We start from the raw sequence: 14,198 nt of genomic DNA, 5'->3' as shown, positions 1-14,198 counted from the left end.
GCACCAAGATTCCGGTTTTTATGGAAATGTCTTGGTACCAGGTACCATCAGTGTGGCTGCCTGTCACAGAACTGCATGAGTGCTAGAGTTACTGTTCTTTATTATAGAAACTAAAGATCAAATAGGAAGGAAAAACAACCCTCTCCTGCAGAAGAGCAGGTAAAATGAGCAAGGATTGTCTTTCTGCTGAGTGCAGGCTGTGTTGATGGCACTGTCATCTCTTTTACACCCTGCAGGAACAAACAGGATCTTGTACGTGTTGATTGTCGTCTTGTTTTTCGTGACACTAATTGGCATTGTCGTCTTCATTGTATACTACAAGAAGAAGGGGAAAAAGCTGACAGGTACATCATAGCTAATGGTATTCATGGGTGTGACAACTGTGGCTCTCTGTGTGCTCTGATTTCATGGGTAACCAACAGATTAAGAATCTCAGGAATTACACTGGAAGTTCTATGCCATCCCTATGTCTGTCCATATGCATATGCTTTATCTAGCGCAAAGCCGGGCCAAAAATTCCTTTCTTCTAGGCAGGCAGTAATTTACAGTGTATTACCCTTGACCCATGGAATGACCATCCTCAGGGCAGACATGACTGTGGTTGGAAGGAGGAGGCCTGGTGCTGGGGGCTTTCATAGCAGCCTGGCTGCTCTGCAGCACCTGGAACAGCTGGCCCCTTGGCTGAAGGGAAGCAGAGACAGACAGAAGTCCTGGCTTCTTCATCTTACTTTTCCCTCCCACCCAAAATCCTGCATCTGGACAGGTTAAAATACGGATTTCAAGACTGATGTGTATTTGAGAATATGATGGAGATGATGTTTTTAGCTGAAGACTGAAGTTCTGATGAGGTATTGAAGAAATACTAGAAGGCAATAGTATGAATAGTTAAAGTAGAAAAATAGAAAAATTCTAGCCAAAGGCATACTGGATAAAAGTGGGATACTGAGTTTATTATTAATAGAATAGAAATACCTTCATATTCCTCCACTCTATGTTAAGCCCTGGGTCTCTTTAGTGAAGGACATACAGAGGTATTGTTCTGTTGGTTCTTAATTTTTTCCCCTAAACATGGAAAGCTTTTTCCATCATTTCCTTTTCCAAGTGCTAGCAATTTATGAAAAGTTTTGGGAGCAGTGGAAAGGAAGACAGAACTCAGTTCTTGTAAAGTATATTTCAGCCCATGTTTTAGAAATAGGCTGCCTCTGCCACACTAAACATGGGTTGTGCTAAATCTGGAATTTCTGGGATGGGCTGGAGGAAATGGTGACTCTCTTGCAAACCAAATACTTGCGATGCAGAGCAGGTTAGGGGGGGGATGCAATTTCTTTGGCTTTTTTATTGCCCTGCTGCTCTGCAGTGACAGAGCAGCATATGCCCCTCATTGCCTTTGCATGGGGAATCCTGCTCACCCGGCCTGGGAGAATTGCAGGCTCAGGAAGAAGCCCTTCCTGCTTGTTGTGGGTACTGGTGGTAAATCAACATCAGGGCAACAGAGTCATTGCTGGGAACTGGCAGTGGCTGCACAGCTCATCTGTCTTCAGCCATGCAAAACCATTGTAAACTTCAAATGTACATGGGGCTTGAGCCCTTCAAAATCTCCTGAATTTATAAACAGGAACCAAGAATTGCTTCAGTTGTTGCCCTAAAGCATATTGGACTTAAAGCTTTTCTTTGGGAGATACTCCAAAGAAATTGGAATTCATTTCCCCATTAAGCATACCCTGATTAAGTAGAGTATGCTATATTTGAGGCTGCCATCCTGTGGTTTCAGTGGTTTGCCCTCTCCTCTCCAGGCTTCTCACTCCTGTCTGGGAAGGGCCTTTGGGCCATCCATGTGACTTCTCTTGAAATAGAGCATTTCTGCTGTGAGCAGGTCGTTGTTGGGCCAGTCATAGCTTGGTGTGACATATGACCAGGAAAGAAACCCCATTTGATGTGGAACACATTTTACCCGTGGTCTATTTTGGGAGTTTGGAAACATTTGTTCCACAGAAATATATCCCTGTTCCAGTTACAATGAATCCTCAGCTAGACCAATGCTGGGACACTTGAGCAGGCAGTAAAAACAGGCTTGCTGGTTTTATTTAATATGATATTGTGGGTTGTGAATGACTGTGGGTGTTTAGGTCTGTGGTTAACTTAAGTGCCTGCTATATGTTACAGCTACTCTTTTGTTTTCCCTACAGCAGATCTACAGAACTGGGCTAATGAAGTGTGCAGCCAAATAAAAGGAACAAAGGTAAAGTCAAAGATGGTAGCAATTTCTCTTCGTTTCTTGTTTTCCTCATGGCATTCCTGACACCCCTTCTGAAGCAGACTCCATGGTAATCTTTGGCTAGAAAACAAATTTTGAGTTCCTCAAAAATTGCTCACAACCTTGACTTTTTCAGTCTAGTTTTCTGTAAATGTGAGGCATGTGAAATCACCATTCACAAATAGCTTCTGAACCTGCTCTCTGGTTTTAGCCAGTTTGAACAGAGATAAAGGTCTTGTGATTATTTAATATTTATGGTGAAAAGGTTAATCATGAACCCACTGGTTGCTGAACACCTGAGATTGCCTGGGAGAGAGCCTTTCTAAATCCTAAGTGCAGGAAAAACTTCAGCTGAGTTTGCCCCTTGTTACATACCAGAGTACTCACAGGGAAGAAATTTGGATTTGAGTCATGCCAAAAATGCCAGGCATGCAAAGGATTAAACACAGAGCCATCAGCTAAAGAAACTGTTTGACTTCTTAATTCTAGGGAGGAAGAAATCCTACTTGTGCATTCCAGTATGAAAAAAAATAAGAGCTTTTGCTCTGGAAGAACACCAGCTCCATGCTTGAAACAGATGGTAGCACTGCTTTAAGTTCATGTGCACAGCCTGCTTAACACCATGGATGTGGACTGAGGTGTCCCAGATGTCCCACCACTCCTTCTAGGAGCTGTGATGAGCTTAGCTGTTGAAAGGCTCCAATTTCATAGCTTAAAAGAAAAACCAAACATACCAAAAAAAACCCACCTTTCTAAGCAGGCAGTTCCTCTTTTGTCTCAAGTCTTCATGCAACCTCCTGTCTTGGCAGCTGCTCAGGTCCTCTGGGACAGAGGAGTGAATCAACAGCAATTAATGGCTGGCAGCACTTACACTCTTCTATCCTGGAAGATCTGAACAGATGCTAGAAATTAAAGGTATCAGTTCCCAAACACCCATCTTTAAAGCACAACTTGTACAAACTGAAGAAAACCCCTGAAGTATTTCCCAGCTTTTTTTTGAAGCTGCCACCAAACTTGTAGCTTTACTTTGTCAGTTCCTGTGACAACAGGATGTCATGGGCCTTTGCATTTTTTTGTCCTAACCTTTCAGGTTTATACAACCTTGCTTGTCTTTTCTTCTAGCTTGTCTCAGAACTTCTGAATCAATCCAGGTTCTTTCTTCAGTCATTGCTGACATTAAAAATTCAACCTCCAGTAGGGCCTTCACAGATCAATAGCCCTTCAGACACATGGAAGTGTTTCCAAAACCTAATAAGCAGTGGGTCTTACTAAGGGTCCATAAGGAACAGCAGAATCCAGCAACTCTTCTAGGTTTATTAACTCTTCTTGAGTGGCCTCGAAGAAAAAGCTAGGAATAGTTGTCTGACAAGATGGAATGTTATTGCTCCCCAGGCCACCAGATTCCATTGTCAGCACCTGCTGAGCCCAGCATCACCAGTCACAGTTTCACAGCAGAGTAGAATTGCACATCAAGACTCAAATATAGCAGCACTGCTCAACCTCAGCAGCTCCACACAGAGGAAGGACCTGCCTTTTCCTTCTTTGTCTAAAAAACAATTCCATGTTGATCTATTTGTTAAAGACATTTTTACTTTTAATTTCTTTCAGGAACTCCGCAGAGATGCACTTGTTACTGTGAACATCACAAATGCTCCTGTTCCCCAGACTGCTGAAGGCACATGTCTCCTGGTCCCCTCGGGCTCTCCTGTCCCTGGAAAATCGTGCTGCACCTCTGGTCACACTGCTTGCAGCAATGAGAGCCCCAGCACAGAGCCTTGTGAGGCAGGAGAGTTTTCTGTAGTAACCGAGACTGATGATTACCAATTCCCACCAGTTCCCACGGAAGACGAGTACATGGATAAGGACCTCAATAACACTGATTATTTATCTTTGCTAAGTCAGAGTGCAAGTAAAACTGTGTCATCATTTTCACAACCAATGGAGGCAGGGGAGAACGACAGCTTGAACCAGTACTTTTCAGGTATTGGGAGCACAGAGGACGTATCAGTCTCTCCAGGCTTTCACCCTCCCTCCAACACAGATGGGGCACACGTTGCCACGGACCAGCTTCTACAGAAATCTTGCCAACATGCCCACAGTTGCCCGAAGGAAACAGGCAACAAAGACATAGATAATTTTGCAACAAACTGTGACCCAAAGAAGATCTGTGTGAGGTGTGGCGTTTTGTACAGAGAATCTCCCCAAAAGTGTTACAAACCCTGTCGTGCTGCGGCTGACAGCACCTCCACCTCCCCAGAAACTGGTTCCTGTGCCCAGTGCACCTGTGGTTTGAATTTTCTCTCTGCTGGTCAGAGCACTCTAGGAAACAATCTTGGTATGGAAGATGCACCTTCAGATAGTACTAACGTGAACACAAACGGAAGCACTTCAGGGACACAGAGCAGCACTTCAGGGACAAACAGCAGCACTTCAGACCTCCCTCCAGCATCTGGTAAGCACATTAGGCTTCACCCATATACACTTGTATAGGATTGTCCTCTTTGCTAGCTCAGTAGTATTCAGAGGATCTGATTTAGGAGAAGAAAATTATTCTTTTTCACTTAATTGCCCTGAAGGTAGTCTGAAAAAAAATCTGAAACTGTAAGGCCGTTTGGTTTGTATTGAGTTCTGCAAGAAGAATGAGCCCAGCAGGGGACCATTGTCCCACCCTGATCTAACCAGCAATGCAGAACCCACCTTCTGGCTGTCACTGCAGGGGCCAGGCAGTTCTGTCAGCAGAAAAGAGTGAAGGGACCTAGCAGTTGAGCTAAGGAAGGATGCATAGTGCTCAGGCAGATGCTTTTCATTCACCGGTGTGCACACATATTTTTGCCATTAGATTTAAGTCCAGTTACATTTATACAGTGGTCAGTGAAACTCCAGCTGGAGCTGTAAGCTGGTGGCTGTGACTGGGTCTAAGAGATTATCTACATTTTCTGCTTATGGCTCTTTCTCTTTGTTTTTATTTATATATAAGCATTCACATAAAATGGTTTCATACAGAAGACACTGTTTCTCCATGTACATATGCTTTGTTCCCTAAACAGCTCTGAAACACTGATTACTTTACTAATTGTCTGCCAATTTATTAATTGAGTTAATATAGCAAAATTGTCAAATGAGAGGGAAGAAAAGCACTGAAGCAAAACCAGCAGAAGGGAAGTTACACATCTTCTCTGGATGCAACCTTCCTTCCCCAGACTTTTTTTCAGAACAAAAGTCTGCAATCTGCCTGTCATATGTTATTAGTCATTTTAGATTATAATCTCGTAAAGTTGGATGGTCTGTTTTTATTTATATCAGTGCACTGCCAAGCATAATGAGACCTTAGTGTTGAGTGGGACATCCAGGTATTACTGTAATACCCACAGCAGTTGTAAGCTGTTAGCCTTCCTTAAAACCATGTCGTGCCTTAAAATTTCTTACAGACATTCTTGTCAGTCTGCCAAAGCCCCAAAACAACACAGTTGAAGGCCCTTCCTCTCTCAACATGCATTCCATATGGGAATCTGAAAGTGTGTAGGATTCATCTTCTGAAGAGCAGAAACTTTCTGGGCTTCAGTTTCCTGAAATCTTGATGCAGTTTCACTGGCTGGTCTATACAAAATGCAGCAGGAGTAAAGAGAACACAGATTATCTTTTTTGTTATTGTTGGACTCTTGAGGTGCAACTGAAAGCCAAGTTATATTTGGTACTGCTTTTCTTTCTTAATATGACACAAAGGGAAAGAGAAAATGTTAAGGAACAATAGAGCAAATGGGAGAGCTTGGATATAAGCGCTGTGCTAGCAAGTGCCATCTTAGATCTGCAGCACAACTCTTTATATGGGATTTTGTGTCTGTGCCTTTGGATATGTGCATGCTATAGTGCCATCTGGTGAAACCTGAGCACAGATACTGTGTTCCTAATTTGCCAGTTTTTATGCATGACTACAGGAAGATACTGACAGAGCTGTGGGCAGTATCAGAGCGTGGGTTAGTTATCTGTGGGTAACCTGGCTTGTTGGCAGAGTAATTTTTCTGCCCACAGAATGGCCATGCTCTCCTGGCAGGGCCTGGTTGCATGAGGACCAGGACAAGGCTTAGCCACAGGTTCCTCACTGAAGCAGCACCAGGGCTGCACGTGTGGGTGATCAGCGTCTGTCATTTTGCTAGGGCTTGTGAAATGCCCAGATGGAATAAGTGTGCATGTAAAATAACTTTCTGTAAAGCTTTTCAAAGCAACTGGAGCCACCAGGCTTTGCACACAGTTATGCTAAAACAGAATGGTGCAAAAAAGGGTGGGTGAAAAATGGGAAGAAAAAGACCATGGTAAATTCCATGAAGTTTTGGTCTTGGTTCACTAACACTCAGAGTGACAACAGAACTGGTAAACTCTGTGCCTCCTGTGAAACAGTCCTAGAGGACCAAAGTGGACCTCTGGACAGGTGCCCCTTCCAGGGCTCACCACTGGAGGTGGAGGTAAGCCTTCAAGCAGTTCTTCAAAGCTGCTCACAAGTTCTTCTCACGACCCTGGAGGCAGTCAGAACACGAAGGATCAGTTCAGGCCCACCTCAAATCCTGTGCAGAGCTGCAGCGTAACACGAGTGCAGGAAAACCTAGCTGACTCATAATTGGGACTGGTTTTGCAAAACCTTTCACTTCCAGATCCCAAACCAGCCTGGTTTGGCAGTGACAAACAGTTCTCACCACCTAGAGGCCATTAAATGTCTCAGAGAAAATGATTTGCCTGCCTTGTTCCAATTCTTAGTGGACAATTACCACAAAAATTAATCTGTCTTTGTTATTAATATGAGATAGTCTGAAGAGATCAAAAGGCTGAAACCCTGCAGAAAACAATGCCTTCACTCTGAATGTGTCCCTTATAATTTTCAGGTTGGAAGCACTTTTGCACAGTGTAGGAAGCTCTTGTGTCCATTTTCTGTGTTTTCAGGCCTTAAATATCCTTTTGTTTCAGCATGATGTCTTCAGAAAGCACAGAAGGTTTGCCAGCCACATTCAGCTAAACATTAAAAATGTGTTTATCTGCCTTTTTTTTCCCTTCCCACTGTCACATATATTTCTAAATTTTTGATCTCGTGCTGAGCACTGGTAACTTTATTCACAGCACCTTTTGCAAGTGACAGGCAATCTGTTTAAAGACAAACAGTTATTTTTGTACTGCCATTATGCCCAAGACTTTTATTCATGGCAAACAGCCACACTGAGTGAAACACAGAGGAAAGAACCAGCAGGGAAAAACTCCCGCAGAGAAAACCCTTATGGACATCTCATGTTAATCAACAGCACGTGGGAAGAAAGCAAAGAGCTAGCAGTGCAGTGGTTTAGGTGAAATAAATAAGATTGCTTAGGGGGGCCTATTAGAGAGACACTTGAGTGCTGCCCAGACTCAGCTCTGAGCAGGCACAGATCCTGACTCCACACAACTGGACACCAGTGCCCAGTGCTGGTGTGCAAACAGCACCTGTGGCCACTGGAAAAACAGCATTTCTCTGGGCTGGGCTGTGTTTATCTGCAAGGAAAATGGGAATGTCTCGGGTGATGAGGAATGTAAAGAAGAAAACACGAAGTATCTAAAAGGAGTTGGATCAGTCTGCAAGTAATGATGAAGTGAAGCTCAGCAGGAAAAACATTTCTTAGAAAGGGTGTTGACAGGCTAGGAAATTTTTGTTGGTTTCTTCAGTTTGTTTTGTTTTCAAACTTCAGCAAGCTTGTTAGTTTGATGTTGGAAGTTTGTTCTCCGTTATTTTCTTTCTGCTCTAAGGAAAGTTTATTAATTCCCAGAGCCTGGTCCTGCTGTCACTTAGGTCAGCAGCCCAGTCCTTGAATAGCAGAAAGATTGCATTTTTACTGAAAAATCTCTAACCTCAGGCAGACTGACTGAAACCATAACTCTGTCAAGTTGCTAAAATATAGAGTCTGTCTCTTCAATGGCTTCAGTCTATATCCAGCTAAATCCGTGCAGAGGCTAGATGGGTGCCAGAGTGTACATACCTGGAGGATCTGGACTATATAACATAATTGTATAAGCTTTGTGTTTTTTGGACACTGTGTGACTGTGTGATCTGATGTTAAGTCTTTCAGTATTTCTTCAGTAAGCCTGCTACCTAACCCAAATGGCAGGATTGATTGAGAGTTTATTGCCTCTTTGGTTAACAGTGTGATTTCTGGGACTCTAGGAAAAAATAAATCTCATAATCAGAAATAATTAGCATTTCCTCACAAACTGCAGGCAGAGGCAGATTGGACACAGCTTTGTGCATCAGATAGCACAGGGGACACGAGATCGTCACCCTGTCTCTGGCTTCCCAGATCACAGCTCAGAGGGAAAATGTTTCCAACCCTTCCAGACAGGCTCCTTGCATATGACAGACTTTGTCCTGGGGAGATGAAAATGGAAATAATGAAAAGGTCCAGTGGAAGGCATTGATTATGAGAGCATCCTCATGTCACGGGGGAAAAAATAATGGAACAAGGACAAAGCCACCACAGCAGATTAAGTTCACTGTACTAAGCGTCCACCTTGTGAGGGGAAGATCTTAATCATGTGTGTCTTCTTTTCTCCCCCGTCCTTCCTCAGGAAATGTGACTGGAAACAGTAACTCCACCTTTATTTCAAGTGGACAAGTAATGAATTTCAAGGGTGACATCATTGTTGTGTACCTTAGCCAGAACTCTCAGGAGGGGACGGCGGCCTCCTCGGGGCTGAGCGAGGACAACGTGGGCAGCCCGGTGCAGGAGGAGAACCTCAGCCGCTGCGAGACCTTCGCCGGCAACGCCCAGCACTACAAGGAGAAGTGTGCGGAGCTGCAGGGCGCCCGCCCGGCCCCGGGCAGCGGGGCACCACGGTCGCCTGGTGAAGCCCTGGCCCAGGAGTGGGGCCCCTCCTGCGGCGGCCAAGCCTCCCAGCCCGTGCAGGAGGAGGGGAAGCTGGGACACTTCTCGGAGAAGGTGTTGAACTGAGGGGACGCGGTGTCCTTGCTGCGGGCCAGGGCACCGGCGCACAGCCCCCGACAGGGTGTGGGGCTGCTGCCGTGCTGCCAAAATCCTGGGTGTCACGACACACTGGGAGACTGTTGGTGCCCCTGCTGTCTCCTGGGAAATTTACAGCTGGAAGGACCCTGATGGCACACGTGTTGTTGGTGGTGGTGGTGGTGGTGCTCTGGGTGGAGGCCGATGAGGATGGGCACGCGTGTGAAGCCGGGCACGCTGCCCCTGTTACAGAAGCAGCAGCAGGGCTTTCTCCTCTCCCCTACAGGGACATGGGCTCCCTGCCTGCCCCCCATTCCCTGCCACCTCTCCCTGGCAAGTGGCAGAAGGGAGCTGAGATCCATTGACCTGGGGACTCTGTGAGGAGGAGAGCACTGCTGGCCAGGTGGGCAGGATGCTCCTGGAGAGGGGGCGGTGTGGCCAAGGACCGGACTCATGGGGCCCCTGAGCTGTGCCTCAAGGGTTTCTTTTTTGCAAGTAAGCTGTACCCATTTTGCTGGGTCTTGGAGGTAGAAGGAAGCCGTGCTGCTGCTGCAGCCTTTGCCTCCCTGTGGTGATGTGGCAGGTGGCATCATCCCTTTCCATCTTTCCCCAAGGAAGCAGACACTCCAGTCCCAAATCAGCACCAGAGCCAAGGTCCTGGGCTGCCCCTTATTGACTTGTGGGTATAAATAGGTGTGTGTAATGCTGCCACAAGAGGATGATAACATGCAAAATACAGCTGATAAGCCTTAAAAGCATATCAGATTAATCTTGAGCAAAGAGCATTTACAGTGACCCTGATTCACCTCTGCCTTATTGCACCTCTCCAGAGGAGTTCAAACCTCTGGAGATGAGAGTGATGTGTGCCTGGTGCACTGCTGCAGGAATAACATCACTATAATTTAAGACAAAGAGCTGCTAGCAGAAAGAGATAAAGGAAAAAGGGTCTGTGACAACCAGCTGTGGATGTTTCCAGGAGTTACAAAGATGGAGAATTCGGTCAGGGTCAAACATCTGTTCTTTTATCTGCCCAAACAATTTTGTCATTCCCTTTGCTATTTTCATTAATAGGCAAAGATTTACTTAGGTAGCATGAAGCTATTTCCAGAACTTGGCCTGTGTGAGCTGAAGTCAGAGTGTAGCCTCTGTCGAACTGACAGCTGATGAGCAATGGGACCAAAGGTTTTGCATTAAAGAACAATAATAGTTGTTTTTAGAAGGGAGTATTGGCTACTCAGCTGGCTTTGGTTCATGTCCAATGTCCTGAAGCCTTCTCCAGCAGCCATTGTGGAGAGAAAGATGAAGGGAGCAGAGTCTCAAGGAACTCCCATAAGAAAAAGAAACATTTTTAATGACTTCCTGACAAGGGATAATTTTCTGACGTTCTCCTGCAGGTGCAAGGGCTGCAGGCATCTATCTGCAGCTGGAGCCCTCAGGAGGGCAAGTGCTCTGTTTCCTGCCAGACAGCAAAGGGATCTCTTACCTAGTGTAGCTTTGGCTTCCTTGTTGGAAAAGGTCTCTGGTTGGGAGGGCTTCTTCCCAGGAAGGTTTTAAAGTTGAGGGGTTCACTGCATAGCTGCTGTTTGCAGTAGTACTGCTCTGTGGGGAAAGAGCACCTACAAAGCTGACAAGGTGATCACTGTGTCACAAAGAGCTGCTCATGCATAAAACAAAAAGATGGGCTTAGCCACCTTCACCTCTCAGGAGAATAATTCTGCATTGTTTATGTATCTGGGATGTAAAGTTCAGTACGAATGTGCAAGACTCTCTCTTGGGTGACTGGCAAAAAGGGCAGATGAGCAGCCAGTCTCACTTCCACCTCTCTGTGACCTTCGAAGAACTAGATCACCCTAGCCTAGACTCAGACAGGCAGGTAGAGTGTCCCATTCAGTGATGGCCCAAGCTACCTCTGCCTCTCTGAAGGTGTGTAACTGAGGCTCTCTTGTCTGTGGGATTCTTTTGTCTTTCCTGCTGGATCTTTTACAACCTCTTTTTAGTGTCTTCTGGAATAGTTCTGTATCCCCTTGGCACTGGTACAATAGGGTCAAGGAAGCAGAACCACCATCACCTTCAGGAAAGGTGGTATAAATATTTTCCTGCTTCATCTTAATTTTTTCAGTTGCTTTTTTCTGGAAAGCATTCTGCAGGACATCAGTCCTGCTGGGAAACATCCAACCAGCCCCATTTACAGGGCAGGCAGGACTGAATTCTTGCCCTCATCTCTGGGTAAATTACCCAGGTCTGTCTTTTTCTGCAGCTTCTTTCTTCCCTTGATTTGTAAATGCCACCAGAGAGCAGGCTCAAAATCCTGATTTGAAGGGAGGTAATGAGAATTTATTGTGCCCTCAATGAGGATACATTTTTCACTTGCTGAATTTCAGGTTCCTACTGAGCAAGGACTGAAACTAGGATCATCAGCAAGCATGAAGAAACGAGTCCCATATGGGAAACATGATGCACCAACAGACCCAGTTCTTTTTCTTCCTCCAGAGTCTCTTTCAAAGTGAAAAAACAGTATCACAGCCATTAGCATGCTGCATGTTCCCTGGGTCTCTGCCTGACTCCTTAGATAAGGATCCCAAAGGGACTTCTTCATCCTCCTGATTTCATTTGTCATCAGCTTGGAGCTGGGAGTGGTTTTTAGCATCTGTTTGTACAACAGGGACCTGTGCATTGGGCACTAATTTGGAGGCTTCTGGCTGCTATTGTAATACCCATAATTAATGATAATAAAAATCTGAAATATCTATTTGAGAAAAGGTGAAGGTTTTATTTGAATAAAGAAGGAAAATGAAATACTTTATGCCTCTGCCTGTTTAAAGAAAAAGAAAAAAGAGCAAAATGTGAGCATAATCACATTCCTAGTTAGGCTTTTATAACATTTTTTGTATGTTGAATTGTTTTAACAAGAAGTGCTTACCTTCCACAGTGCATTCTGCAATGCATATTCTGCACCTGCACTGAGTCTGATAGGAGCTCTCCTAGACCTGGTGTGATAATGCTTTACTGCTGAGAACTAGGCACTGATTCCAGCTCATTCCTGAAGTTTCCTCCTGCTCAGCATGCATTTTTACAAGTCTCTTAGTTTGCGGCATTGCATGAATTATCCTTGGTGAATATACTAGGTGTTCTAGAAAGTCAGCCACTTTCAAACCTAGCAGGACAGGAGTAATTCTGCATATAGCCATGGGAAAACAAGGATGCTGGAGCAGCCCTTCTTATTCCCATGGAACACAATATGGAATTAGTAGACAGTAATGGCTGTTAATCTGTGTACTTTGCTACAATGTTCACAGAGACACTGGAAGTTACTCTGCAAGGCTTACAGCATACCTGGGAGTAGCACCACTAAAATGCCATTTCTACTTGTCCATTCAGGTCTCCTCCTTTTTATCATGTTGACGGTATCTGAGGAATTACACCCCTGTGTCTGTCATAAAACAGAACCCTACTGAAAGATGTCTTTGTGCTTATCAGGTATTTAATAGTGCTCTCATTTTATCAGATACCTACATGCACATTAGGCAGCAGTGCCTCTATAAAAATAATCTACCATTGAAGCAAAGTGAAAATGTTCCAGGATAGAAATCCATTTTAATTTAGGTGAAATGTACGTTTTTGAGTTGAGTCTGTGGTTAGAAACCATAGTTATTTAGCCAGACTGCAAGGCCTAAGCTCAGTGAAGTTACTTCAGCTAAGGACAGAGATAAAGAGGAGGAGACAGAAGATGATAGAGAGAGACAGGGACTGCTGTAAGGGCAAGTCAGTCTGACCTCGGAATTCTTTCTGATAAAAAGGAACTAGTGGTAAAAGTCACACGAAACCCATAAAAATGAATATGTATGAATCTATTGTGAAACTGTATGCATAGGTATTTGAGAGGGGGATAAAAGGAGACCTGAAGTTCCCAGAGGTACGCATGCCTTTTTTGAGGAGAGCAATCTCCGCATGCATCCAGCGCTGTAATAAACATACCGGCTTTACAACTTTGACAAAGTTGTGGGGTTGTCTTCTTTTCTCTGCAAAACACCATGACTGAAGAATTCCCTTCTGCAGCAACTGGACAGACCCCAACATATACCCCTGTTTCCAGTGTTTTCTCTTTGATCATGTGGTTGCTTGGTTTTTCCTTCTGCCAGGCATCCAAGTTGGTTGTGGCCTCCAAGATGATTGTGTTGTCTCTGCATTGAGTGTTGCTCCAGTCTTGCCTTCAGGCCCTCCAGCTGACTTGTCATATCTGTTGTGTTGTAAAATGTGAGCATTTGCAAGCATGAACTTTGTGAAAAAATGCTTTATTACAATTCTCTCTGGCTTTTGAACAAGGCAATGACCGCATAACATTAAGGAACCCTGTTGCGGTAGGTGAGGATGCCAGAGTGTCCAGTTGGATGTGTTTTAACACTGCTTTTTTATTTCTTCTTCTTCTTCTGGCTAGTTGATTTATGGTTTCTTTGTTTTGGCTGAGGATTACCACAGCTCTTCTGGTTCATTTCTCAGCCTGCCTCACCACTTGGCCGATCCCTGGGCGTTGCACCAGTTTTTACTTGCATCAAAGCTGAAAGGTCTGTTCCATCATGTTTCTGTTGGTGGTCTCACATTTCTATTCAATATATGCAGATGGCCATACATGAAATTGCTCTTATTTCAGCTTCACAGAAAACTGTTGAAAAGGTTTCCAAGGAGAGCAAAGGAGCTCAGGAGTGTCTGAGACCAGCTGTACAAATGGGACATACACAAGTCAATGGGACTTGGCAGAATGCATCCAAAGCTGCTGGGAGGGCTTGCCAGCATCATTGCAGAGGCACACTGCAACATCTTTGACAGGTCGTGGAGTCTGGGGGAAGTCCCAGCTGACTGGAAAAGGGCAAATATTATACCCATCTACAAAAACAGAAAAAAAAAAGAGATTTGGGAAATTACAGATGAGTCAACCTCACTTGAGTATCTTGAAAAATGATGGAGTGGGCTCTCCT

The 14,198-nt window shown here is 44.7% G+C and overlaps 1 protein-coding gene across 4 annotated transcripts in view; it reads left to right on the top strand.

Moving 5' to 3' along the window:
* The window catches only part of TNFRSF11A (TNF receptor superfamily member 11a), a 28,187-nt gene extending 16,164 nt beyond the window's left edge, over positions 1-12,023 (top strand). The window contains exons 7-10 of one of the 4 annotated variants that reach the window (XM_058040907.1): positions 237-344; positions 2,190-2,239; positions 3,863-4,706; positions 8,834-12,023. In XM_058040907.1, coding sequence (XP_057896890.1) covers positions 237-344; positions 2,190-2,239; positions 3,863-4,706; positions 8,834-9,216 — 1,385 coding nt within the window. In that variant the 3' untranslated portion in view covers positions 9,217-12,023. Of the gene's footprint in view, positions 1-236; positions 345-2,186; positions 2,240-3,862; positions 4,707-8,833 lie in introns of all 4 variants that reach the window. The other 3 variants (XM_058040899.1, XM_058040924.1, XM_058040915.1) reach the window with 3 other exon arrangements.
* Positions 12,024-14,198: the final 2,175 nt, after the last annotated feature.

The sequence above is a fragment of the Melospiza georgiana genome, chromosome 1, assembly GCF_028018845.1.
Source record: "Melospiza georgiana isolate bMelGeo1 chromosome 1, bMelGeo1.pri, whole genome shotgun sequence".
NCBI classification, from domain to species: Eukaryota; Metazoa; Chordata; class Aves; order Passeriformes; family Passerellidae; genus Melospiza; species Melospiza georgiana.
The sequence above is the reverse complement of the archived record's forward strand: the minus strand, read 5'-3'. Positions and strand labels throughout refer to the sequence as shown.